Below are 27,105 nucleotides of genomic sequence, written 5' to 3' on the forward strand. Positions count from 1 at the left end.
GTGTTACAGCACATACATACATAGAGAGGGTGTTATAGCAATATATACATACATAGAGAGGGTGTTACAGCACATACATACATAGAGAGGGTGTTATAGCACATGCATACATAGAGAGGGTGTTAGAGCACATACATACATAGAGAGGGTGTTATAGCACATACATACATAGAGAGGGTGTTACAGCACATACATACATAGAGAGGGTGTTACAGCAACACATACATAGAGAGGGTGTTACAGCACATACATACATAGAGAGGGTGTTACAGCAACACATACATAGAGAGGGTGTTACAGCACATACATACATAGAGAGGGTGTTACAGCAACACATACATAGAGAGGGTGTTACAGCACATACATACATAGAGAGGGAGGTGGGTTCACCATGCTATTCTTTCTACTTTTCCATTGAGACTTTTTTTTCTACTTATGATTTCCCAAGGCCATAGCAAGATGACCCTAGATCAGTGTGTTGCTGACCACACTGCTCCACCCCCATTGATAAGCTCAATAAAGAGGTCTCCACCCCCAAACACTTCCATGCCCCATCAGAAGGCAGTTTTATGGGAACACTGGTTCTCAGGCTGGCGCTGTTGTGATGGTTGGTCTCAGCTGTGGATTTGATGAGGTCAAAAGATATCTAAGTGTGGTGAAAGACACTTCTGAGCATGTCCAGGGGCCATTGTCAGAGAAGACTGGTGTGTGCATGACCGGTGAAGAAAGCCAGACCTGAAAGTGAGTAGCAACAGCCAATGAGCTAGGGCCCAGATGGTTGGAAATCAGAGATGGTGAGGGCCAGAGGTTCTGGACACACAAGCCCTTTTCTCCATCAGTGAGCACATCTATTGCTGCTGCCATTGTCTGTGAATGTAAAATTTCAGCTTCAGGGGCTTTGAACAGGGGCTCAACATCAGAGACTCTCCAGGGAAGTTCTAGGCCTTCAGCACTGAACTGGGATTGGTCATGTGTCTACCTCTTAGACTGGCCAGCTTCCCAGTTCACTGAATCTCCAGCATACAGACAGTCTACACCCTGTATACAAATGTATTTTGTATACATACACTGTATTATTCTGTTGGGGTTTGTTCCTCTAGAGAACCCTGACTAATAAAGCTGTGTATTAGGGTCATTGGTTCCCCTGGTTCCCAATCCGGGAAATTCTGATTAACTTGGTTATGGATGTGTCTTGATCAGGCCCAGGGTTTAAAGCTCCCAGATAATCCAATGTATGATCAGAGTAAAAGCCACTGACTTAGGAGAATTGGGGGAAAGAATTCAGATTTTAGTACAATCAGGGTAAAAACCACTGACTTAGGAGAACTGGGGGAAAGAATTCAGATTTTAGACTCTGCCAGCTGTGGGAAGAATCTCAAATCAGCTGTTTCACTGCTGTGAGCAATTGCTTTAACTATTTTCTCTTCAGAAGCATGAATACCAACACCTGTTCTGTTGCATGGCCTATAGAATTACAGAAATCTGATAGGTAGGCATTACCCACTGTGATATCTGACTTAGAGTGGTAAATAATTTTTCTCCTAAAGACTAAGGAAGAAAACTATGTTTTCTAGACATCAAAGTTAATTATTTGTGTGACAGTAGAAAACACGAACAGAGTCGGAGCGCTACAGATGGATGATCTGGCAGAGCCTCAAGTTTGCCTCCTCTGGAATGACCTATCTTATTCCATCCCCTCAACCCCCATTCAGGCTCTCCTTCTCTTTTCTCTTCATGTCTCTGACTGTGATCTGAAACAGCCCACAGTCCTCCAGCCCTCTTAGCTCATCCAGGTGACGTGCCTGCTTGCAATTCTGGGAAGTTCCAATACCGAGTTCAAACCCAAACCATGACTCTGCTGCCAACGACTTGGTCTGCTGGATTCTGACCATTTCTGTTTAACCGGTATTATCTCAGTGTGTCAAATATTATCACTGAAATGATGAGTAGAAAGTATTTTATAGAGTTTACCATAGAAAGGAAGATAATATATTACAAGGCCATGGTCTCCTAAGCTACCTTGCTGATGGGTTAGAGTCCTTTTGCTCTTCATTGTTAAAGTCTTCTGTAACTTGTTTTATGTATCATCCATGCCCACTAATTCTTCTAACCTTCTTCAAGTGGTAGGGGAAAGGAAGGGGATGAGAAGTCTAGACATCCAAGAGAGAACATACTAGAATAATGGAGCCCACTGGGTGACATGTACACTGACAGCCAATGGTTGGCATGAGCCCATAACACAGTGGATGTGAGAGAGAAGCAGTAGACACAGCCTCTTTTCACAAGACACTTCTAACAGAGTTTTGAAGAAATAGCACAAGCTTGAAAAAACTAATACAGGATAGTTGAGGACCTAAGGCAACACGTGCATGGATTCTGAATGTAGCAAGACCTTGGCAGTGGGTACGGTAAGGAGGCAGTGAGGGCAGGGAGCACTACTTCACCTAATCACTGAAAGACGAACGGTCCGGCTGCCCTTGAGATTCAGCCTCATCTCATTCCTCCATCTCTTGACTGCTTCTGTTTGGAAAGTGAAGTGCCCACTTCAGAAAATAAGCCACGTCCACAGCCATCCTGCGGGTCTTCACAACTGATGCATCTGGAGAGCAAATTCCAGGAAATACTCCCTTGCCTCTGCCCCCCCCCCCCGACTCCTTTCCTTTGCATAGGTTCCCGTCCTAAGACGTCACAATTCTTAAAACTGAATCCACTTCCTAGTGAACACATGGAAGAATCTAGCAGAGCACAAAGGTGAACTGTCACTGGGGATGTCACAGAGCCCTTCTGTCAACCGCATGATTGCCCACCCCGGAGTCTTTGTTATGTGAAGGAACCATGCACTTACTAGTTAGATGACTTGGCATGTCTATTCTGTCACTGATGCGGTGAGCCCTTCATCCCAAGGAGGACTGCAGGAGATTTTCACATGCTTGGGGTGGTGGTGGTGAGGAACAGAGAAATAAAAGCATGATAGAGTAGAGGGGTTGCAGATGGGAATCCACACTGAGCTTTGGTGAATGAAAGCGGGGATCCAACCTCCAACCTTGGCCGTCTGCTATTTATGTGATTATCAGTGAATTATTCCACTCCTCTGTGTCATACCTCACATCTATTAAGTAAAATACTCAAATCTGCCCTGTGCTGTTACGGTCACGTCCCTAAATGGGAGGTGCTCAGTAAATAACAGTGTCTTCATTAACTGGTGAGAAAGTGGAGAGGTTAGGTGATGCCTCTGATTATGGGGCCAAAGAGCTCAAATTTAATCTTATTCCTAAAAGAAAGTCCTTGAAGTGTTGTGTTTTATAGCTCTTAATACCATGTGTTTTTAAAGGGGTTACTGTGGGGACGGAGAGAAGAAGGCTCAGCAGGTGGAGGTGCTTGCCACCAAGCCTGAGGACCTGAATTTGGTACCCAGAAAGCTCATGGGAGATGGTGAGAAATGGCTCCTACGGCTGTCCTTTGACCTCCACACACGTGCTGTGCCTGTCACGTATGCAAGCCACCCACCCACCCACACACACACACAAATAAATAAATGTAAACAATTTTTCAGTTATTAATGCATGAGCCAAATTATATCCTCACACTAAAGGCCTGTTTATCTAAAACCTTTTTATGACACACATAATGTCCAGATTTCAACAACAAAATTCACCTCGGAGACTCAGATAACCTGGATAAGCTGATGGTTTTTAGAAAATATGAATCAATAATGAATAGCCTTCTAACAAAACAAAGCACCAGAATCTGGTGCTTTTCTTGTTAATTCAATGAAACATTCTTTTAAAATATATTTTTAAAAATCTTGCAAATAAATGAAAGCATCACATACCAAATTAGCCAGACCCAAAGTCCATACAGCTCAATGGACTTTTATAAGTTACAGTTAGCATTCAGAATGGAAGCTGTGGAGCCTCACATTAAATTTTATACTTTCAGCATAAATATATTTTACGCACTCCACCCCTATTGAACACTTTTTAAAATAGTTATTGGCCATTTGTATTTCTTTGTTGAAAATTGTCTGTTGGGTTCATTTGCCCATTTGTTGACTGGCAGTTTTATTCTTTTGCTAATTTAAAGTCTGCAGTTCTTTGTAAATTCTGGAGATGAGCCCCTTGCCCGAAGTATAAGCTGGTAAAGATTTCCTCCCATGCTGAGGGCTGCCTGTTAACGCTGCGGATTGTTTCCCTTGCCGAACAGAAACTCGGTTTTCACACAGTCCTATCTGTTGATACTTGAGATTAGTTCCCGTGCTGCTGCTGTTCCATTTAAAGAGTTCTTGCCAACCCCAGGATCTCGAAGGATAACCCCTGTACTTTATTCTGAAAGTTTCCATGTTTCAGGTTTTAAATTAAGGTATTTGATCCATTTTGAACTGATTTTTGTATAAGGTGAAAGACAGAAATCTAAATTCATCTTCTGCAGGTAGAAACGCAGTTTGGCCAGCACCCTTGGTTCAATAGGCTATCTTTTTTCCAAAGCGTATTTTTGCCTCCTTTGTCAAAAATTGAGTATAGCTTTGCCATTTAAGTTCTGGGGCTTCTATTCCACTGGTCTACCCATCTATTTTCACACAAGTACCAGCTGTCTTTACTTGTAGGTCTAAAGAATAATTTGAGTTCAGGTTTTGTAACACCCCCAGCAGGGGTTTTGTTTCTTAAAATTGATTGCTTTGGCTATTAATGGCCTTTTGTGGGTCCAGATAATTCTTGTATTATTTTTTCTAAACGTATGAGACATGACATGGGAATTTTGGTAGGTGTTTCATTGATTCTGTATATTAATTTTGGTAGTATAGACATTTTCTCAATATTAATTCTGTCTATCCAGAAGCATGAAATATTTTGCCATTGTCTAGTTTCTTTTGTGATTTCCTTTTCAGTATCTTGAAATCTTCACTATAGAGTCTATGGTAGATTGAACGAGAACGCCCCCCACCATAGGCTCATATATTTGTATGCTTAGTCCCCAGCTGATGCACATTTAGGAAGGATTAGGAAGTGTGACCTTGGAGTAAGTGTGTCCTTATTGGAAGAAGTGTGTCACTGGAGGTGGGTTTTGAGGTTTGGAAAGCCTATACTAGGCCCAGGGTCTGCCCCACCCCACTGACTGTGGATTAGATTGTAACTCTCAGCTACTTCTCCAGCACTGTGTCTGCCTGTGTATCACATGCTCCCCACCATGATGATAACAAACTAAACCTCCAAAACTGTAAGCAATCCCCCAATTAAATGCTTTCTCTTATAGGAGTTACCTTGGTCATGGTGTCTCTTCACAGCAATAAAACAGTGGCTAAGTTAAAGTTTTTCACTTATTTGGTTAGATATATTCTCGAATACTTTATGGGGGAGGTATATTGAATGGAATATATTTCCTATCAATCAAACATTCAAAGAAATCAATCAATCAAACATTTAAAGAAGAAATTACACCAACATTTTTTGTCTCTTCCCAAAAGCATAAGCAGAGGCCATTCCCTAAATCATCCTCAGAGGTCAGCATTGCCCTACACCCAAACCAGAAACATCGAAAGAAAGAAATCTGCATGTGACTACTGCTCATGAACACGGATGTAAAGAGCCACAGTAGCATATCACGCTCTGGCAACCCAACAGTGTAGAAGACATTATATACCCTATCATTTGGGACACATTCTAGGTATAGAAGAAGGATCAGCTTTTGAAAGTCAATCGATGCAATTTATGGCACTGAGAGACTAAAGGAGAAAATTTGTAGGAACATATACACACACAATAATAATAAATAAAATTTTAATTGATGTTAGACTTTTAAAACTTCTGCTCTGGAAAACATAGTTAAAGGAAAAGGTGCCTCAAAATAAAGGAAAAAATATGTATAGCAGTTTGGATGTATCAAAAGAAAACATAAGCCAACTAAACAAATTCTCAGTGGCCAAAGGTAAGTACTATTGGTTGATATCCAAAGATATAAGATATATATCCATGAGTCCATACTGAAATAAATATTGAATCTGTAGGTAAGCAAAGGAAAAGAGACAAATCTTCTATACAAAAATATTCCAAACAATTGGTGTAGATACTCTACTGTAGAGGAAAGGAAATGAAAGTCCCCATTTCCTTATGGGGACTTCCTGCTAAAGAGCAGAGGACACAAAGGGGAGAACAAGTCACTTCAGAAAGGAGGAGATTGGCAGTCACTATCACAGCCGAGAGTTCAAAGCCAATGCCAGTTAGGAGATGATGCATTGTGACATGACGTCATAGAAATGGCCATACACATAGAAACTGCCAAACAAATCCCAACTGGGAAATGTTTCGTGAGCTACCTGAGCTGTCTCCTCAAAACCATCAAGGTCATCAGATACATGAGAAGTTCAAGAAACAGTCACAGTCAACAGGCTCTTAATGAGACAGGAAAACTAAGGGTCATGTGATACTCTGGGCTGATCTTGGACAAAAAAGGAAGTCATAATCAAACCAAAGAAAGTCAAAATATAGGGTTTAAGAACAATATATTGCCGGGCGGTGGTGGCGCACGCCTTTAATCCCAGCACTTGGGAGGCAGAGCCAGGTGGATCTCTGTGAGTTCGAGGCCAGCCTGGACTACCAAGTGAGTTCCAGGAAAGGCGCAAAGCTACACAGAGAAACCCTGTCTCGAAAAAACAAAAACAAAAAAAAAAGAACAATATATTAATATTTGTCCAGTAATTATAATAAGAATACCATTTTAGTAATATGTTAGATGCTATAGGAGGAGAAATGGCGTGTGAGATATACAACAGCTGTCTAATATCTCCCGCATTTTTCTAAAAATCAAAAGCTTTTAAAAAATAAACATTTTAAAAATATTTACTTAATGATTTTTTGTAAGATAGCATTAATAAGCTTATCTCAGAGTCTCCACCAGGAACTCAAAATCAGAGTTTAAAGAACACAGAGTCAGTGAGCTGTAAAGAAATGAGATTGTGTGCTGATCTTTCTAAAGTTTATATTAACACAATCCATATAAAATTCAGCAACAACAGAACCAACAAATGTGAGAGTGGGAAGAGATGGATGCCAAACACCTCCTTGTTCAGAGAAAAGTAAATGATACTGGGTAAAGTAGACAAGTACACACATATGCACATGCACACACACATATGGGCACACATACACACCTGAGTACACACACACACACACACACACACACACACACACAGAGTTAAAGGGGGTAGCTAGAGCTAGCATGGGAAAAGAAATCACTTCTTTCCCACCTGGTAGCAACCTAAAGTTAACTACCAGATGAAGAAACTAGGCTTGCCGGAGCAGCTGACCGAGACAACATGTTTAAGGCAGTTAACGCAGAATCTGGACCACGGTAAGTGCTCAGTAAATCTCAGTATTATCTCAGGGCCTCCAGAAACGGATGTGGCAGGAAAGGGAACAGGGCCTTGGATTCCTCAGAGCCTTGCAATTCATAAGCACAGTGCAACTCAGAAGTGCAGGAAGTAACCATTGCTCAGCAGGGTGCATCGCTTCAGGCTCCTCACTGCTCAGCGTAGCTAGCATATCATCATTCTGCAACCCAATGCTGTGCTAATTATCTGATGTTGCAGTACCAGACACTTAACAGACAGCAGCCTCACATTTACCTGCATAATGAAGAACAAATGGTGCTTGACAGATGCTTAATTATTTTTGGATTTCCTATAAGAACAATGCTAGCATCCTGCAAAATAGATTTTGATGAATGACGACAATAAAGCTTTAAAAGAAAAATACTGACTTTGACGATCTGAGATTTTTCAGACTATGATATCATTAATCATTTTAAGTATTATGTCTCACATTGGCTAAAATATAGGGTATAACCTTATACCCTAGAGGCCATGGCAGTTTATTACACTTGAAGTGAAAAAACACCTTCTGCTCCTTGCTATTCAAATTTCACTTTTGTTAACTTCTAATTCAGAAACCATTTCTCTATTAAATGTAGAAAATCTTAAAATGAATTTAAAACAAAAAATCACTGAGCCCCCCTGAACATTTTTCACACCCTACAATAAGTGAGATGATATTAACAGTCATTTTTAAAGATTCTTCCTCTTTAGCAAACTTGCTACTGAAGATGGGTTTCTTCCAATTCTGAACCCCAGCTGAACACACGCATACTTCAGGTGAAACTGATAGTGCCCCTGCATGCATTAAAGTGCTTCATTCCTACTGCACTGTGCACACACATGAACTACATTCTTTGTAAGATTCTAACATTTCTGGAACCCACAGAAGCTCATGGGGAATCCCTCCAGCTGACAAATACAATGAGCATATGCTTTATCCAAAGTTCCTCCTAGGCCAGTGGTAGGAGTGGTAGGAAGGAGGGAGTTTTAGTCACTGTCCTGGTGATGAGAAGAGACACCATGACCACGGCATCTCTTATACAAGAAAGCATTTAACTGGGGGCTGGCTTACAGTTCCAGAGGCTTACAGTCCATTATCATCATGGTGCGGAGCATGACAGTACTCTTGGCACTAGAGCAGTAGCTGAGAGCTACATCCTGATCTGCAGGCAGCAGGCAGAGAAAGACACTGGGCCTGGCATGGGCTTTTAAGACATCAAAGTCCACCCCCAGCGGCAAAATTCCTCCAACAAGGCCACACCCACTAATCCTTCTAATCCTTTTAAAGAGTTCCACTCCCTGGTGACTAAGCATTCAAATATGTGAACCTATGGGGATCATTCTTATTCAAACCACCACAGAGGGGAAAGGTTGCCAAGAACTAGAAAGGTATTTCATGCAGAATCTTGGAAAGCTGGAAAGTCAGATGTACCAGCTACCTGTGAATCTGGGGTGGACAAGGTCACAGAGGACACAAGCCTTTAAGACACTCTTATAAGCTGCATGCAGGCAGACAACTGCTCCTCTCCAGCCCTTCCTTACTAAAGCTGGGAGAAGGTCTGTTCTCAGAGAGGATAGGTGCACCTGCTGTAAACAGGTGTTAAATGGTAGTCTGTATGGTGGAAAGAGCTTCAGACACCCTCCTCCTCTTCTGGGACTGCAAAACACTGGTCCCTGGGTTTAGCATCTAAGGAGAAACTCACCAATAAAGGGATGTTTAGAATGAGAATTGAACCTCTGCCACTAAAACAGGAATCCCACACAGGCACCAACAGGAGCCATGGGGAGACAAGCCCACAGGGATACAGTGCTTCCACTGGGTTTGTTTAGCTCCCACTAAATGGATAAGACTGTTGAAAACCAGAGGCTCAGGAGATAGTTCTCTGTGAAAGACAGAGACCAAAACAGACCAATGAACTTGGAGATAGACGAAGCAGGGAGTGAATGAACACAGGAAAGATCTGAAATCAGTGTTCTCACCAAGACCCCAAAAGATAAGCATTGAGGAAAGAAGAGAAAGAAGAGGAGGAGAGAAGACAAGGGGAGGGGAGAAGAGAGGAAGGGAGTGAGGGAAGCAGGGAGAGGAGACAAAAATTCAGAGGACAATACGACATTCTAAGGTTAAAAATAACAGAAAACACCACTCAGGCCTGGTAAAGAAGAAAGGTATTTTCAAATTGCAAAGACTTACCATTTGTACTTTTTGAAAACACCCATCAAGCTGTTGGAGAATGTGCTTTGTCAAAAAAAAAAAAGGAAGGAAGGAGAGAGAGAGAGAGAGGGAGGGAGGGAGGGAGGGAGGGAGGGAGGGAGAGAGAGAGAGAGAGAGAGAGAGAGAGAGAGAGAGAGAGAGAGAGAGAGAGAGAGAGAAGAAAAGAAAGGGACTGGAAAGATGGCTCAGCAGTTAAGAGCACTGACTCCTCCTCTCACGGACCTCGGTTCAACTCCCAGTATCCTCATGGCAGCTTACAACCGTCTAATTCTGGTCCCAGGGCATCTTATACCTTCTTCTGGTCTCCTCAAGCAATGTACACGTGTAACATGTGTATATACATGCAGATAAAACACCCAAACACATAAAATAAATAAAATCTCAAAACAAATTTAAATGAAATAATGGAACCTGTGGAGATGACTTGGTAAAATGCTTACTCTGCAAGCTAGAGGATCTGAGATCAAATCCTCAATATGCACATAAAAAAGACAGGCATGGTACCACATGTCTGTAACCCCAGCACTGGAGGATGGAGACAAGCTGATCCTGAGGGTTCATTGGCCAGTCTCGCCAAAGTGGCAAGATGTCACATTTGGCTGGAAAGGGTGAAATTTTAATTGTGAGATACTGGGGTTTAGTTATAGAAATAAATATAAGGAAAATTTAGAATGGGACAGCTAATTACAGAGAAAGCAAACAGTTATATAATATCAAAGATACTGAGAGCAACCCTAACCACAGCCAGGAACAGCGCACAGTCATGAGAAGCTCCACACCAAATGCTTCTACCAACTTCGATAGAGTGGGGCTTTGTAATAAGTAAAAGTGTGTGTGTGTGTGTGTGTGTGTGTGTGTGTGTGTGTGTGTGTGTTAGAAGACAATAAAAAAATTAACTCCTAATCTCCCACAACAGAATATCAATAATTACTAAAATTGTGGAGGTGTTTGAGAAAATGTAATAAAAGTTCAGTTTCCCAAACTAAGCAAAAGAGGGGTAATCAAAATTTAAAGTTTTCAGGGCTCAAATGCCTTGCCTTGACTTCTCCAGAACAAATTATTTAGATAATTATTCCAAGTAATTATATATTCATATAGCTAGACACACACCTTGTAGGGAGTTAAATGACATCTATCCAGTTTGATATTTTGTTATCTATGATGTGATCGTCCTTTACCAAAAGTTGACGAATATTGGCTAAGAAGTAAGGGAGTATACGGCGAGCAGACTCAAGGAGGATTGGACCTCGGTGTCCCCCACTCCACAGAACCTGTTTCTCGCCCTTGTCCCGTGACTCCTTTGATCATTTCCATGGCTGGGTTTCTCATTTGTTAAACACTTGAACTGTTAAGTATTTTTAGCACTAACATTATGATCAAAATTTGACATCTGAGGCAGGCTTTCCAGAAGCTGGGATCTGGGTTCCACTCCAAAAATCCACAGTGGGAGTTTCAGAGGCAAAGCAAATAACTAGCATGTAATTACTCTGCTGAGACTTCCTTCGGCATATATTTAGGAATTTTGCTGTGCAGAGTGAGTCAGAAGGCTGATGCTGGTGCGAATGTTAGGGACAAAGCTGTAAAATCTGGACAGGGTCTGCCGATGACGTCGGAAACGAGCAAAAATCTCAGTCACCCGGTACTGTACATGCTCTCAGCAGCCTGTTCCTCCTTCCTTTGCACTTCCCATGTTGCCACTATACTTGGACCCACTGCAGAACCATCACCTTGATTTTGGCTGTCCATTAGATTCATGCTCTGGGTTGCTGACGTAAATCCACAGTCAGACTCCGTATTGTAGCTGGTTTTTTGTTTTTTTGTTTGTTTACCCGTTCTCTAAGGTGGTTTTCACAAAATGTCTTCCATCAAACTAGCCCCACTGAGTACTAGCAGAGGTCTCAGGAAAGGGTTCTGAGATGGCTAAGTTTGAAAAACACTGAACAGATTCGCCCAAGGGTCTGTCTTTCAGACACTGCACAGTCCAGATGCTCACTCAGTAAGTCTGAGAAGATGACACTGGCCTTTCATCTCTGTCCACTCACACAGCCAGGATGCCTTCCCTTCAGGGACCAGCCACTTGGACACCTTCCACAACACATATTTGAGACAATTGCCATAATAAGATCCTGCTTTTCAAAACCATAAACCATAATTATCTTTATATTTTCCTAATGAGCCATGAAAGGCACGGATATCATGTCAAACAAGTCAGGGAAATGTGTATATTACACACAGTAATAGCTAGACTATGAGTCAAAATAATAGGTCTTTAAGTTCTGTATCAAAAAAATCTGGTGAGGTTCTCATCTGGAATATGAAGCTGTGAGTAAGGGACGGGGAGGCAACTAGTGGCATTTTCCTCCTTGTTTCAAAGCCAGAATTTAGCATTCTTTGGTCTCCAGGGACCACTGCACCCCACTCTCCTCCAGCAGCAGAAAGGTCACAAAATCAGGTTGTCATTTGTCCATTTTAACTGGTGGCTTTCAGCCTGTCGATTCACAGGAGGCTGGAAATCATTGTATAATTTGAAGATCCAGTCAAAAAAAAGTATGACCATAAATTGAATCATTAGCTATATGGTTAGTTCTTGCTAGAATACTGAGGAAAAGCATATCAGTCAGAAGCCATGTCAACACATCAGTCTGTTATTTGGCTAGAACTATTCCAGTGCTCAGTGATGTTGAACGTAGTAAAATAGGTAGGGATTGTCTCTGAGGCAAGCAGCTGAGTCCATTACTCCACGAGCAGTGAGAACGGTAGTTAATGGTAAAAAAAAAAAAAAAAAAAAAAAAAAAAAAAAAAGATTTTTCAATATTACTTACCTGGATAATTAAAAGTTTTCGGGAGACTAACATGGCTCTCTTTCACAGCTGTTATCTACAATGCATGAGAGAGAGAGAGAGAGAGAGAGAGAGAGAGAGAGAGAGAGAGAGAGAGAATGCACGTGTACATCATGTGTGTAGATACACATGTATGCTGTGTGTGTGCATGTGTGTGTGGGAGGATGATAATGGATGTGTGAGGTTCTTCCATAAATGACATTAAAAGGACTCAGAAAATGGGGGAGTATTAAAAGGAAGAGCGTGGGAAGTTTGAGTTTAACACATACCAAAAATAGATGTTCATTTATTGACTAATAGTGTTCCTTAGCATTCAAAACAACATCTCAGGCTAAAGTGTTGCTAAAATAATTAAAATTCATTTAAAATGCTGTGAGAAGACAAGCTTTTTAATCTGGAGATGGACAATAAAAAGTTTGCCATATTTCAAACTCCCCAGATAGAATCAATATGAAGCCCGCTGTCAGAATTACCTTACCTTGGTCCAGAATATGTCTAATGACAATAAGGTCATTTTTGATTGATTCAGCCACAGTGAGATTGTGTTGGGATGAATTAGGGGAAGTGTTGAGAATTATATATCATACATTCACCCAACTGTGGTGGTATTGTGTTCCCCAAAATATTGCGCACCCTAATAAACTTATCTGGGGTCAGAGACAGAACAGCCACTAGATACAAAGGCTAGAAAATGGTGGCACTCACGCCTTTAATCCTAGCACTCCAGAGGTAGAAATCCCTCTGGATCTCTGTGAGTTCAAGGCCACATTGGAAACGGCCAGGCATGGTGACACACGCCTTTAATCCCAAGAAGTGAGCCTTTAATCCCAGGGAGTGATGGCAAAAACAGAAAGATACATAAGGCGTGAGGACCAGAAACTAGAAGCATTTGGCTGGTTAAGCTTTCAGGCTTTCGAGCAGCAGTTCAGCTGAGAGCCACAAGATGAGAGGTACATCTGACTTTCCAGCTTTCCAAGATTCTGCATGAAATACCTTTCTAGTTCTTGGCAACCTTTCCCCTCTGTGGTGGTTTGAATAAGAATGATCCCCATAGGTTCACATATTTGAATGCTTAGTCACCAGGGAGTGGAACTCTTTAAAAGGATTAGAAGGATTAGTGGGTGTGGCCTTGTTGGAGGAATTTTGCCACTGGGGGTGGATGAGGACACAGAAGCTTCCAGTCTGAGGAAACAAAATCAGTTGAGGAATTGGTGAGGTGAGGTAGCTGAGGCTTGTTCTCTCTCTGACCTTCCAGCATTCACTCCAATACCTGGCTCAGGTTTGATTTTATTAATAAGAACTTTTAAGATTCCTGCTACACCCAACAAAGAAAACAAACACAGGTGGTCTAAATGCTAACGCCAAGTGCTAAGTGGACCCGCAATAATTGCTCCCTTCCTGTGACCTGACGATTCTAATTCCACCTTCTCTCTCTTGGGTCTAATGACCACATGTTCTCAGGCTTCTCCTCAGTGTTCCAGAATCTTCCCTCTGGCACCTTCCCCTAAGCATTCAGCGGTCCAGCCTTGGAGATCAGCTCTGGTGCTCTTCTTGCTCTGTCCCAGCATCTCTCCAGTGCCCCAGCATCTCTCCAGTGCCCCAGCATCTCTCCAGCGCCTCAGCATCTCTCCAGCGCCCCAGCATCTCTCCAGCGCCTCAGCATCTCTCCAGTGTCCCAGCATCTCTCCAGTGCCTCAGCATCTCTCCAACGCCCCAGCATCTCTCCAGCGCCTCAGCATCTCTCCAGCGCCCCAGCATCTCTCCAGCGCCTCAGCATCTCTCCAGTGCCCCAGCATCTCTCCAGTGCCTCAGCATCTCTCCAGTGCCCCAGCATCTCTCCAGTGCCTCAGCATCTCTCCAATGTCCCAGAATCTCTCCAGTGCCCCAGCATCTCTCCAGTGTCCCAGCATCTCTCCAGTGTCCCAGCATCTCCCCAGTGTCCCAGCATCTCTCCAGCGCCCCAGCATCTCTCCAGTGTCCCAGCATCTCTCCAGTGCCTCAGCATCTCTCCAATGTCCCAGAATCTCTCCAGTGCCCCAGCATCTCTCCAGTGTCCCAGCATCTCTCCAGTGTCCCAGCATCTCCCCAGTGTCCCAGCATCTCTCCAGCGCCCCAGCATCTCTCCAGTGTCCCAGCATCTCTCCAGTGCCTCACCCTCAGCTGCTTTGCAGAGCCAGGTCTCCAGACCAGATCTCTTCCCAAAGGGGTGTGGCTAGAAATGTACAACACAACATTCTTTATACCTGATGGGAAAAACAAGGTCATAGGCAACCTGCTTGTCCAGGACAATCTTTCTCCTGAAACTCCAACCATCCCAATATAAATGGTATAGTCAATAAACATCTGATTAATTAAAAAGTAATTGTTTTGCTTACTTGAATATTTTAATTAAATCAAGGCCCAACCACTTTGAAGAGCAAGTTATCACATATCCCAACTTACATTATAGTATTGAGGCTGTAGTTTAATTTCTGACCATACATATCCACACTGAGTTTACTTAGGTTTGGATTTCACCATGGATTTAAATAATATGAGAAACTGGGGTCACTCCTTACTGTGTCTGAGACTCATTTAGAATTTACTCAGATTTCAACTTTAGTTATCACATTGAAAATCAGCTTCTTTTAGGTGCTGCAGAAATGGCTGTGGTTAAGAACACTTGTTGAGGGGCTGGAAAGATGGCTCAGAGGTTAAGAGCACTGGCTGCTCTTCCAGAGGTCCTGAGTTCAATTCCCAGCAACCACATGATGGCTCACAACCATCTGTAATGAGATCTGGTGCCCTCTCCTGGACTGCAGTCATACATGCTGTATACATAATAAATAAATAAATCTTTAAAAAAAAAAAAAAAAAAAAAAAAAAAAAAAGAACACTTGTTGATCTTGCAACAACTGTGTATAACTCCAGTCTCAGGGAATCAGACACCCTCTTCAGGCCTCAGGTACCAGGCATGCGCATAGTGCCTAGACATATATGTAAGCCAAACACTCATACACTAAAATCACTAATAATTTTTTTTATTCATTTTACATACCAACCACAGATCCCCAAAAATTTTTAAAAAGGAAACAGTTTTAGACAAAAGTAAACTTTATAAGGAAAAACCCAAGAGTAAGCCTATAGGAATAAATATTCATGATGGGTATTAAAATAAAGAAAATTAAATATGTAAGAAGAGGGCAAAGATCTGAAAATCATATAAAATGCAAGCTGTGAGAACAAATGGTTAAACTCGGGGATTTTACCTGAAACCAAGGTTGTCACTGCTGGTTTTGAGGAAAGTTCTAAAATAATCTGTAGTCTGGCTGAAGTATTCCAACAAATGAAGGCAAGCTTTGAGACTGTGTCAGCAAGAAGAGTATAAAGAAAGAACACGCCCGTCCCCATTGCACTCTCCCAGGCTGCCTTGCTGCCCCCTCCTCTGAGCTGCCCTCTCGGCTCCAGCTGTGTGTCTAGCAACATCAGGATGCCTCTGGCTTTGCATCTGTCAGGCTGATACACTGAGACATCCTGGTTTCCACAATGCTCCAAACCCTGCAAGTGTCCACTGTGTCCTGTCCTCAGCAGCTAAGCCTGAGTTCACAGGATACTCACAAGGGCCTGGGGAACTGTCTTCCTCTACCTGCTTCTTCGCTTATTACTTCTGTAAAGATTCCCAAAGTGAATTAAACCACTATTCTTGACTGCCATGCGGTGCTAGCTCACTGATTATTATGAACACAGAATTGCTGAATACCCTCAAATGACTCAACAATGGTCATGGTTAGTAGATGTAGTATTTTTTCTAGTTTGACCGGACTGTGCAAGGTAAGGAATTCCTTTATTTCACTGGATTCTATCTTGTTGAGCAGTTAGGAAAAAGTAAATCAAATCAAACAAAATAAAACATTTCATTTATGAAGATAATATTCTTACTTCATCTTCCCCAATGTTTCTTCTCCACTTGAAATAAAATATGAGGGCCTTTGTAGAAGTGTGGTGGGTATCGTTAGCTTTGCAGGGAGATTCTAAAATCTTCATGTCTACGATAAAGGCATTGGCTTAATGAAAGTTCACATTTGTGGTTATCTGAAGTGGTAATGGCATCTCAACCATAAATCAGAGAAACCAAACATCTCATTTAGAAATAATAAAATTTAATGGACAAGAAAACATTATCATAGAGAATACAACAGTATAGGATTGCCCTTTCCATTCAGCAGCATGGAGACTTGTGTTGTTTTGTGTTGTTATTGTTATACATTGAAAACTCTTTAAAACCAAATCAACACGTTGGCATTAAGAAAAATATTGCCACAGCACATACAGACACAACTTCAGCACTGCAGACATCACACAAAGTAGCAAAACACAGAGTTGGTCCAGAGCCTTCTGGAAACCTCTTCCTGCGGGAACTCACCAACTCACTCAATGCTACAGCTCACACAAAATGAGCATCTTTCAAAAAGAAACCTTATAAATATATCAATCCAAACCACAAAACCTCTTAAATATTGTATTTACTCGAAGTACAAGTGGAATTCTGGAAACCGCATCCACAGTGCTACCTAGAACTAGGGTTTCTGGAATCATAAATGTAGTTAGCTCTAAGTTGGGGTTTAAATTTCATTGGACCACATCCCACACACACTTTCTCATTATATGTACCTTGGGCATACATGTTCTTAAAGTCAGTAGTTATGCAACTAAATAAAAGTCCTATTCTAGATAAGTATCCATTTTTCCTTAATATTGAGTTTGGAACTGGCCCCCTGTAACTACTTCACACAACAAATATTTCACCACAAACAAGTTAACAAAGTCTTGGTAAAGCCCTTCTCTAAGCATTATGGATATTTTATTGTTAAGTCATCAGTAATGAGTCTCAGAGACTAAGAAGCTTTCTTCCCTCTTTTTGCCTAGTTTCTGTGAGCATTCTATTTCCCCACCTAAAACCTGCTAGACAACTTATTCCCATAAATATATACATTCAGTGCCCCCCACTCTGTTTCATCAAAAGGGGTTGATACTCAAGCCACATAGCCTATGCTTTTACTGAAAATAAATTGAAGGACTTGAATCTATCCCCAGACTCACTGAACAGCAGGTAGCCGGGAGCAAGCTGCACTCAGCCACCTCCACTTCATCCCCTTGACCTGTATCTCCAAGCAGGGCATCAGCTTGGCATGGCTTCACCCTTTCCTCTGCCTGGACTACATCCCACACATACTTTCTCATTATATGTACCTTGGGCACACATGTTCTTAAAGTCAGTAGTTATGCATAGGACATAAACCTGAACCACTGCAACCTGGTGCCATTCAACAGAACACTTAGGTTCTCAGTGCCTAGGACTGAGACCTAGACTACCGCTGGCAGCCTCTCACTGGGTTTTCACCATCACAGGTTCCCCCAGAGTGTTGCAGGAGTCAATGAAGTCAGCCCTAAGCAAATTTCTGAAACAAGGGGAACAAAATGAAACCTTCATAAACTGACAACAACTAATTTAAATGGAACTTCCTTCAGGAAAAGGGATGGGGCTGACTGAAGAATGTGGTTAGAAATCAAACAAAATTAAAATGCTATAAGGAAATTACTCCAGTGAATTACTCCACATGCAAAAACTGCCCATACCTTCTCCAGGAGGCCTGGGAGAAAAACACACATGGAGGAAAAGGCCTGTGTTGACCACAAATGGCCATGAGGTCTACTTCCATGCAAACTTCTCAGAGCTGTCCGTCTTCTCTAGCAACATGCCCAAACAGGAATTCTACAGGAAGTACCCAAGAGGATGAGATTGCAGGACCCTGGGGCAGGGGGTACTGCAGAGTAGAGAAATGGATCTGAGGGCAGGTAGCACATCTCAGGGAAGCATTATCTTAAGAGAGAAAGCACCTGAAGATGATTAGAGGCTCCAGCACTAAGACAATGGGGGACACACCCATGTGCTTCCGATATCTGCCCACCATCATGGGATACCCCTAAATTAAAGGAGGACTCCATTCTTCCAGACCTTTTCACAGAGACCCTGCCACAATATAACACATCTGGCCTGGTACCTGTCTGAAAGCACTCACTGGGCCCACACCTTTGCTCCGGACATCTCACAACTATCAGAGCTCCATAAAAGCTATGCACACACAGCTTTGCTTCTTGGCTAACCCTTATGTAGAAATGAACTTTTCTTTTTTAATTTTCAGATCCAGGAAAACCCATCAAGCCAACATCTGGACAGAAAATGGACCACAGACGTATGGCCAAGGGCTTTGTTGAGGCTGTAGACACTAATCATGGAGAATACAAAAAGCAAATCGTACGTACATCATTTGAACGTAGCCATATGTGCCAAATTTCCTGTTTTGCATATTGATTAAGAAGGAAGTGCCATACAGTCCAGAAATTCATGACAAACACATTGGCAAAAACCATACACCATGAGGATGACAAGGCTAGAGGGGACGAGGCTAACAAAGACTACCCCAAGGGTGACTTTCTTAGACACCAGTAAATAGATCCCTAAGGGTAAGGAACTGAAGTACAGCAAGCCTAGCAGCCACACTAACACCCGGATGGAAGTCTGAAAGAGTAGTGAGGTGCAGTTCCACACCGTCCAATTGTGGGACACTGTGGTGACAGAGTCGAAACTGGCCGGCCTGTAGAATTCTACCACGGGAGTAGAACTGAGAGATGGGGAACTCTCCCTCTGCACCTCCATGATGGTGATAACCAGGCAGTTGGAGGATGTGTGGGAAGGACTGACAAGAGAAGCCAGCCTCTTAGGTGTGAGCAGTAGCTCTGTGGGATTCTCGGGCAGGCATTTCTTGCCTTTGCTTCCACAAGTCAAGTTTACAAGGATGTTATTGTCATCGGGCAGGCTACTAACTTCGTCATCTGGCAGGCACGTCTCGAACCTGCAGAAAGGACAGACGATGACACCTTGGGGAGAGTCTCCAAAGTCTATGATCTTGTAGAGGCATTTGGCACAAACCCTGTGACAACACTCCAGAACCTTGGGCTTCCTCTGTTTCAGGTTGTACCGATTGTAACAGATCTTGCACTCCAGCTCATCCGAGACCTGAGACTCCACAGCCTCTTCTGGCGGCTGGCTGGCCATCCTGAATTATGGATGCAATCTTTTGTAGATGTGCCTGGCTGCAGAGGGACTGGGATTAAGGAATCCCCCTGAACATCATCACATCATCCGAGTCAGGCGAGGGGGCTGGAAGGGCTGGAAAAGTAGAGAGGAAACTCAGAAGTTTTTCAAACATTTTCAGCTCCTGTTTGGTGCTCCCTGTCTCTGATGCATATTTTAAAAGGCCACCTGAAGATCTGCAAAGAAAAAAAAAAAAAGCAGAGGTAGTAATAGAGCTAACAGTTCACTGAAAAGGTGTTCTGAGAGCTGCTTCATGGCATTTTCTGAGCTCCAAGGATCAGGAGCAATAGACTTAACAGATTAAATTCCTTCTAAGTTCACCTTTCCAGCCCAGAACAGGAAGGTGTCATGCCCAGGCTTCAATCCACAAACATCCTTTATGATCCTAAGAAGGAATTGAGTCCTTAAGCGTGTGAAGTGCACAGACATAAACCTCAGTGCCACGTGCTTTACAACAGTGTCTACTGTAGCTAGGACAGATGCTCCCTTTGAAATAAGTACCACAGTTTGGCCTCTTTGAAACATGGGGCTTATTCACAGCACCACTATAGAAAACAGCTAAGTACCTTCTGCAGGGCTCACAAACACACTAAGAATCTTGTTGCTGTTGCTAACTTGTTGGTTTTGTTTGTTTGCTTGTTTGCTTGCTTGCTTGCTTGCTTGCTTGCTTGCTTGAGACAGTCTCACTATATAGCCCAGGCTGACCGCAAACTTACCACATAGCCCAAGCTGACATTGAACTCAGTAACCCCGTGACTCGGGCATACAAATCTTGGGATTGGGGGCCGTGCCCCATCATGCTCAGCTTCCCCCAGAAGAGAATATTAAGGAGAAGCTCTAAGGACGTTCTCAGGAAGCATTTTGCTGTAGACAAGAGTGTTTGTAAGTGAAGCAGATGTTTTTCAGTTCTTCTGCTTTGCAAATGCCCTTAGTGTTTGACTATTTGATTCCAATTTCTGTTTCAATGCCAATCTTGTGCATATACATCTACACATAGCCCCTGACATAAGCACAGAGCCCCTGACATAAGCCCTATAAACACATCCAACTCCTAAGAAAGCAAAGCAAACATGGGAAAGACATACAATTACACGCACACTTCATAAACACAGGAAAGTCATTCCTAGGTGACTATCAGGAAATACTGTTTGTCATCTCACCTACTGTGTGTCGTGGAAATTCTGTCTGTGGTAGGCAGCGGGCACAGTGCAACCTGCAGGCCCGATACTAGCGACAGTGACATTACTAGCACTAGCTTTGGACAAGGGGCAGAAGTCTCTTCAAACGTACAATGTGTTATCTACAGTGAGTATCAGTGAAAGAGAGCAGCAGTGTGGGCAATCTCCAGCTCATCTCATTAGCTTTAATATGTGTGATATTCGGGGTAGTAGATCTGTCTTGAATTATGCTGTGCTTGGAAAGTATGGAAATGGATTTGAATTTCTGAGCACATCCCTCCGAGCAATAATAGCAGGAGGCTGTCACAGCATTTATGAGGAGACAGCAACCGTGCTACAATTCAAAATTTGCTATGGCTCACATAGCCCTTAAGGAAAGGGGCAGTGAAGAGCTAAATTAAGCTTGGGCAGTTTTTAAATCAAGAGTACATGATGTCTTCCTTTTTATTTATGGGTTTTGCAAATTTTCAAATGACTCCTTATTCTATGTGACTGCATAATGGGCATCAGTGGCGAGAAGTGTGCTGTGACAACACCAATCAATGGGTTCTCTGGTTATGACCCCAAGCATATAGACAGGCCTTTTCATTTATATTCAAAACTGCCCTCTAGGCTTTTTCTGTCCTGTGTGCACATTTAATCCTTTGGGTATTAAATGTGTGTTTATTCTGTAAATGACCCAGGAGCTTTGAGGCTTCTGAACTAGTGTGAACAATAGTAAAATGTGTTCTTTAAAGGTTACATAAAACTCAGCTGCATAGCTGGCCATTGCTGTTTTCAAAGCTGGCTCTTTTATAGCGTTCCCACCTGTCTTTTCTTTTTGGTGTTTCGAGACATGGTTTCTATGTGTAGCTTTGGAGCTTGTCCTGGAACTTGCTCTGTAGACCAGGCTGGCCTTGAACTCACAGAGATCCGCCTGCCTCTGCCTCCCAAATGCTGGGATTAAAGGCGTGCGCCACCACCACCTCTTGTCTTATGGTTCCTATCCAATTCAAATTTTTCATTTCTTCTTGGGTCCCACTTACATCTGACAAAGGGAAGTCTACTTCATCTGGGTTCTCAGATTCCTTGTCAAAGAATTGAACAAATTTCCTCCTTTGTCTTCTCTGGATTATCCCTGTACCTCAAATATGTCCCTTTTCTCATTTACACTTGTTTACTCTTTGTTACATTTCCAATCACACACACCGATTATTATAGCAGCTTTATCGTGCTTATCAGAGAACTAACTAGATAACATATTTACTTTATTGGGTTTGTTTCCTTCATTCCAGCCTTTTTCTTGATTGTTTCCTCTGATTTACCTTAGTGGGTTTGTCATTCTTCTTCCTCATTTCATAATTAACAAACGTGCTCTATCTTCATTTAAATGATGACGATGTGTCAAGGCGGTGACTTTCCACTGCCTATGGCTTTTACTCTAGAAGTTTCTGTGGACTTTAGACAGCTTCACACTTGACCTTCTTACTGCTGTTGCTTGTAGTCAGGGTCTCACTATGTAGCCCTTGGCTGGCCTGGAACTCACTATGTAGACCAGGCTAACACCCAGCTCACAGAGTCTACCCAGCACTGTCTCCCCAGTGCTGGAATTAAAGGTGTGCACCATCATGCCTGGCTTATTTGACTTTTGATTTATCCTTTGATACAAAGGTTATTTCAATCATTTCATTTCTAAGTTTATAAATTATTTGTAAAAACATTGAATCACATTCTTTTATTGATTTCTGTTAATGAATTATGATCAGAGAACTCAGAAGATAGATCTCTTTCCCCCTGAATTTATTGTTCTTTGTAGTCCAGTATGTGCTCAACTTCTCTAACACTTCCAGAAACTAATGTTCTGTATTCGAGAGACATCGGATCCAGCATAGCTTTTTTTTTTTTTTTTCAGCATAGCTTTAAACACAACTTTCTATCTATTGCTTACTATCTTCAGGGTGGATAATATGTGATTGTGGAGGAGACAAGTGAACAGGGTTTATTAAAGTGCCTGGCAGAATTATATTTGTATCTCAAACAGTTTTGCTTTACAGATTTCATGGTACATAATGCAAAAGTTTTGCTCGCCTTCACAAACTCCTCTTTAGCCTTAAGAATATCATTCCTTAACCAGCTGATGACTTACCTCAAGCGCCACCTTGTCCAACCCTGACATTGCTCATTCCACTGACTGCGGTTATCCAGGATCACTATCTAGCCTGACGCTTTCAACTTTGATCATGTTATTTCAAGAGTTCCCTAAAAACAGTACACATTTTTTTTTTTTGTGTGTGTGTGTGTGTGTGTGTGTGTGTGTGTGTGTTGCACCCAAGGCCTGTACATGCTGAACAATTGCTCTACTACTAAGCCACTGCCCTGTCCCCACTTTTTAAAATGTTTTATTTTGACACAGGATTTCACTAAGTTACTCAAACTGGCTTTTAATTCACCCTGTAGCCAACAAGTATTACATTCACAGTCCTTCTGCCCCAGCTCAAGTAGCTGTTATTACAAGCCAGCACCACCAGGCCCATCTTGGGATTTGCCTTTTAACTCAGGCAAACAGTCACATAATAAAAATAAATAAAATAAAATCGTTACTTGTGTAGCCGGGCGGTGGTGGTGCACGCCTTTAATCCCAGCACTTGGCAGGCAGAGGCAGGCAGATCTCTGTGTGTTTGAGACCAGCCTTGCCTGCAGAGTGAGTTCCAAGACAGGCACCAAAGCTACACAGAGAAACCTTGTCTCAAAAAAAAAAATATTACTTGTATTCACTTATTTGTACATATACATATATACAATAATAATTTTTAAAAGACAAAATCATGAGTTTGGGAGGCAGGGGGACATGGAAGAAGTTGAAAGGAGAGGGAGGGACTGGAGTGATACAGATAGAATATTCATGTATAAAGTTTCAAAAAAATAAATTTAAAAAATGAGCCTAGATATGGCCCCTGGTGTAATGGCCAGCACTCTGGACTCCGAATCCACCAATCTGAGTTCAAATACCAGTGGGACCTGGGATTTCCTCTCCATTATCTTCCCTCACTGTGAGGGCTATGGTTCTAATGAGCAGGCCATTTCTTTGTGCTCTCCTCTTGAGCATTTTTGTCATAAAACAGGTAATGAGATCCTTAAATTCTTACATAACAAACTTTAATCCCAGGAGGGGAATGGCTGGCTGCCTGAGTGCGGTCCACTCAGCTGCTGCTCTTTCTCTCCAGCTCTACCGTTATTCCTCCAGCTCGTCTCTGGTGCCAACGGTGAGACACCTGCAGCTAGCCAACACTTCCTCACAGAAGGTCATCTGCTCTCTGACAGGAAGCTGCGAAGAGTCTTCTCTTTGGGCACTCAAGAGCTCCAAAATATGCAGAGGTGCCTTGAGTCACCTCTGAGAATGTGTGTCTTGTTATTATCTCATCACTTCCAGCGTCTCTCCTGTTAGACACCATTCTAGCTCCTAGGTTGACATTCTCTCATGAATCCCAGCCCTTTATGTTTCTGTTCTGTGCTTCAAATCCCTCCACTTGACCAACTAGCCATCAATTCTCTCCAGAACAATCATCATGTCCTGCACCTCACTGGCTGAACTGTCTGAGGAGAAAGTCACGTGCGGGTCTTCCTGTGCTGCATTTAAATCTCCTTCTGTGTGCTCCCTGTTCTCCTCTGTCTCCAGCTGCCACTCTGGGGTGCAATGCACAATTCCAGCTGTTCTTGTAGGCTGCCTCGCCTTTGGCTGCAGTGACACCATCTCACTTGTTACATGACTGGGCTGCTGATCTGCTGTCAGCCACAGGGGTGAGTGGTGGGAAACGGTCTCCATCCATGGGGCCACGGGCCACGGGTGCAAGCTGTGGGGTACAGCCACGTGATAGGAGAGAGCCTTTCTTCTCCAAAGCCTTGGAGACAGTGAGAATGAAGCCAAGCTGTTGTGACACCTGGGTCTTCTGCAGAGTGTACACACACACACACACACACACACACACACACACACACACACACTTGAGAAGGGTGATTTTCAATTCTAGAAGTCCTCCGTCCTCCAGTCTTTCTTATGTATCCATTGTATTCATAGTCCCCGACGGTACCATCAGGCTCCATGTTTAATGCCAGCCTGGCCCACAAAGAAAGCCGTTATCTGTGCCCAGCTCCTCACCTTCAGCTCTCTCAGGGCTCGAGGATACACCTGAATTTAGGGCTCTAACTCCAAGACAGGCTTGGGTGAGGGGAGGCCGACGTGGGTGAGGGCAGGCTGGACAGCTGCTTTGGATTGCTGGCTCCCAGACTCCTTGCCAATTAAATCTCTGGGAAGTGTTTTCACAACTATTGGTCCACATGGGAAGTCATGACGAAAGCTGACTTTGTAGAGAACATTGGTGACACCAACCATGCTTCCTGTGACATAAAGGTGTGTAATAAACTGATTTTCAGCCCTCATTTATAACTTATCTTTAAAATTCACATTTTCTAAATGTTCTGTACTTTATTTTTCTTCTTTAATAACAAACTATTTGATGGCCAAGAATAAGATGCTTTTAACTTTTCACTTGGCTATCTTTCTTAAATACTTTTCAAATCTTACATTGTAATTCAAATAGTTATATTATTATATATGCCAGTTAGATTAAAAAGCCATCGGATAAGAATTCTCCATGTTTTTCTTTTTAAAACATGTATAGAATTTAGAACTTGGACTGTTCATGGGCTGGGAGGCAGCACACAGGATGAGGACTGAAGTCAGGTCCTCAGCATCTACATAAAGAGTCAAATGCAGTAACAGTGCCTATGACCTCAGGCTAGAGGAGTAGAGACAGGAGGAGCCCGGGGGCTTTGCTGGCAAACTCATCCAAGCTGAACCGGTGAACTCCAGGTTCAGGCTCGGTGAGACCCTGACTCAAATACATTACCTGTATGACTTCAGGCTTCTATCCTTCCTACATCTACATACATACACACGCACATACATAGAATAGTCTCTCTCTCTCTCTGTCTCTCTGTCTCTCTCTCTGTCTCTCTCTGTCTCTCTCTGTCTCTCTCTGTCTCTCTCTCTCTCTCTCTCTCTCTCACACACACACACACACACACACACACACACACACACACGGCTTTAGACTGCTTGGAACCTTTCCTACTTGGAGCTGCTTTCCTGGATTTCATGACGTAACTCTTCTATGCCACCTTGTGAAAGAATTCATAGTAGATAAATCATTTTGCGTAATTGTTATTTACCCTGACCCTTAGCCTGAATATTCTTACACAGCAATTCTCCAGGTACTGCACGAACACTCTCTACAGTATGGTTTTCTTTTTAAGCTATCAATGGGTGGAGGAACCTGTTTCCTCACCCTTTAATCAACAGGCATGGGGCTTCCTCCTACCAGCAGCCTGAAAGTAAGGCAGCCCTGTGGGAGTTCAGAAGCCCGACTTCAAGGTGCCCCGTGCTTCTGTTCTTGCTCTCTTAAAGCCTTGAAGCCCCCATGGAAGAGGCCCTGGTCAGATTCCTGAAGCTCAGAAGCCACGGAAGCCCAAACAAAATCAACAGCAAGACCAGTCAAGAGAAGAACACCATCCAGCACTGACTTACCCCCACCTCATTTGAATGAATGGCTCCGGGAAAGACCTGCATAAACCTCCTCCCACAGCCTCAGTAAAGCATGCTGAATCACACACTCAAGGGCAAAGGACATTCTGGCTGCTCTAAGTCGGCCTACTTTCAAAGTTGTGTGTTTTCTGACAACAGATAGCCACAATGTGCAAAACTATTTCTGAATTAATCTAAAGTCAGTTTCTATCCAATCAAGGTATTTCTGTGCACTTAAGAATGGATACCATTCCCGCCTCTAAGCTCTGAAGTACCCTGGGGTGCAGCCAGTGTGATTCTTGTTAGAAATGATTCGTCAAAATACAGCTTCTATGTGTTCTTCTGGTTTATGAGGCTGTATCGTTCTTATTATCACAATGCCCATTAATTAAGAGAATCTCTCTAAGGAACTCAAACATTTCAGAGACACCCAATGAGCTCCATGATACTAAGGGCGAGTGTAATTCCCAAGGTCCTGATATGAATAGGCATGGAAGGGAAGACTTCCCTAGATGTCAGGAGTTCAAATACAAGAGCACACATGAGATAGAAATCAATATGATCACACTGCTTGCTATTCCAGGGCTCGAGTCTGAGTTATTTGTATTATCCATTGTCCAAGTGAATTAATTGTTAGGTAATGGGGTGAGTCGTGTTTCTTCAGCACATCTCAGGTACAGGTTTCATGTAGCCTGAGTCCTGCTCCCAAAGGCCATCAACCATTTGAATTTGGCATTAGTGGGATAGATTACATGTTTCCCTGTGTGAAACAACTACCAAGTTTCACCCTCATTTCCTGGCGATTCCTCCTGTC

At 42.7% G+C, this 27,105-nt stretch overlaps 1 protein-coding gene across 1 annotated transcript; it reads right to left on the bottom strand.

The window, feature by feature from the left end:
* Positions 1-17,688: 17,688 nt before the first annotated feature.
* Positions 17,689-19,723, bottom strand: Rnf182 (ring finger protein 182). Its single transcript, XM_059262290.1, has one exon. The coding sequence runs from the start codon at positions 19,512-19,514 to the stop codon at positions 18,771-18,773; it is 744 nt and encodes a 247-aa protein (XP_059118273.1). The 5' UTR covers positions 19,515-19,723; the 3' UTR covers positions 17,689-18,770.
* Between the last annotated feature and the right edge of the window lie 7,382 nt (positions 19,724-27,105).

This window comes from Peromyscus eremicus, chromosome 5, assembly GCF_949786415.1.
Source record: "Peromyscus eremicus chromosome 5, PerEre_H2_v1, whole genome shotgun sequence".
Classification (NCBI taxonomy): Eukaryota; Metazoa; Chordata; class Mammalia; order Rodentia; family Cricetidae; genus Peromyscus; species Peromyscus eremicus.

Bases quoted from the DNA above. Each gene is read 5' to 3' on its own strand.
- Rnf182 (XM_059262290.1), bottom strand. From the start codon at position 19,514: ATGGCCAGCCAGCCGCCAGAAGAGGCTGTGGAGTCTCAGGTCTCGGAT.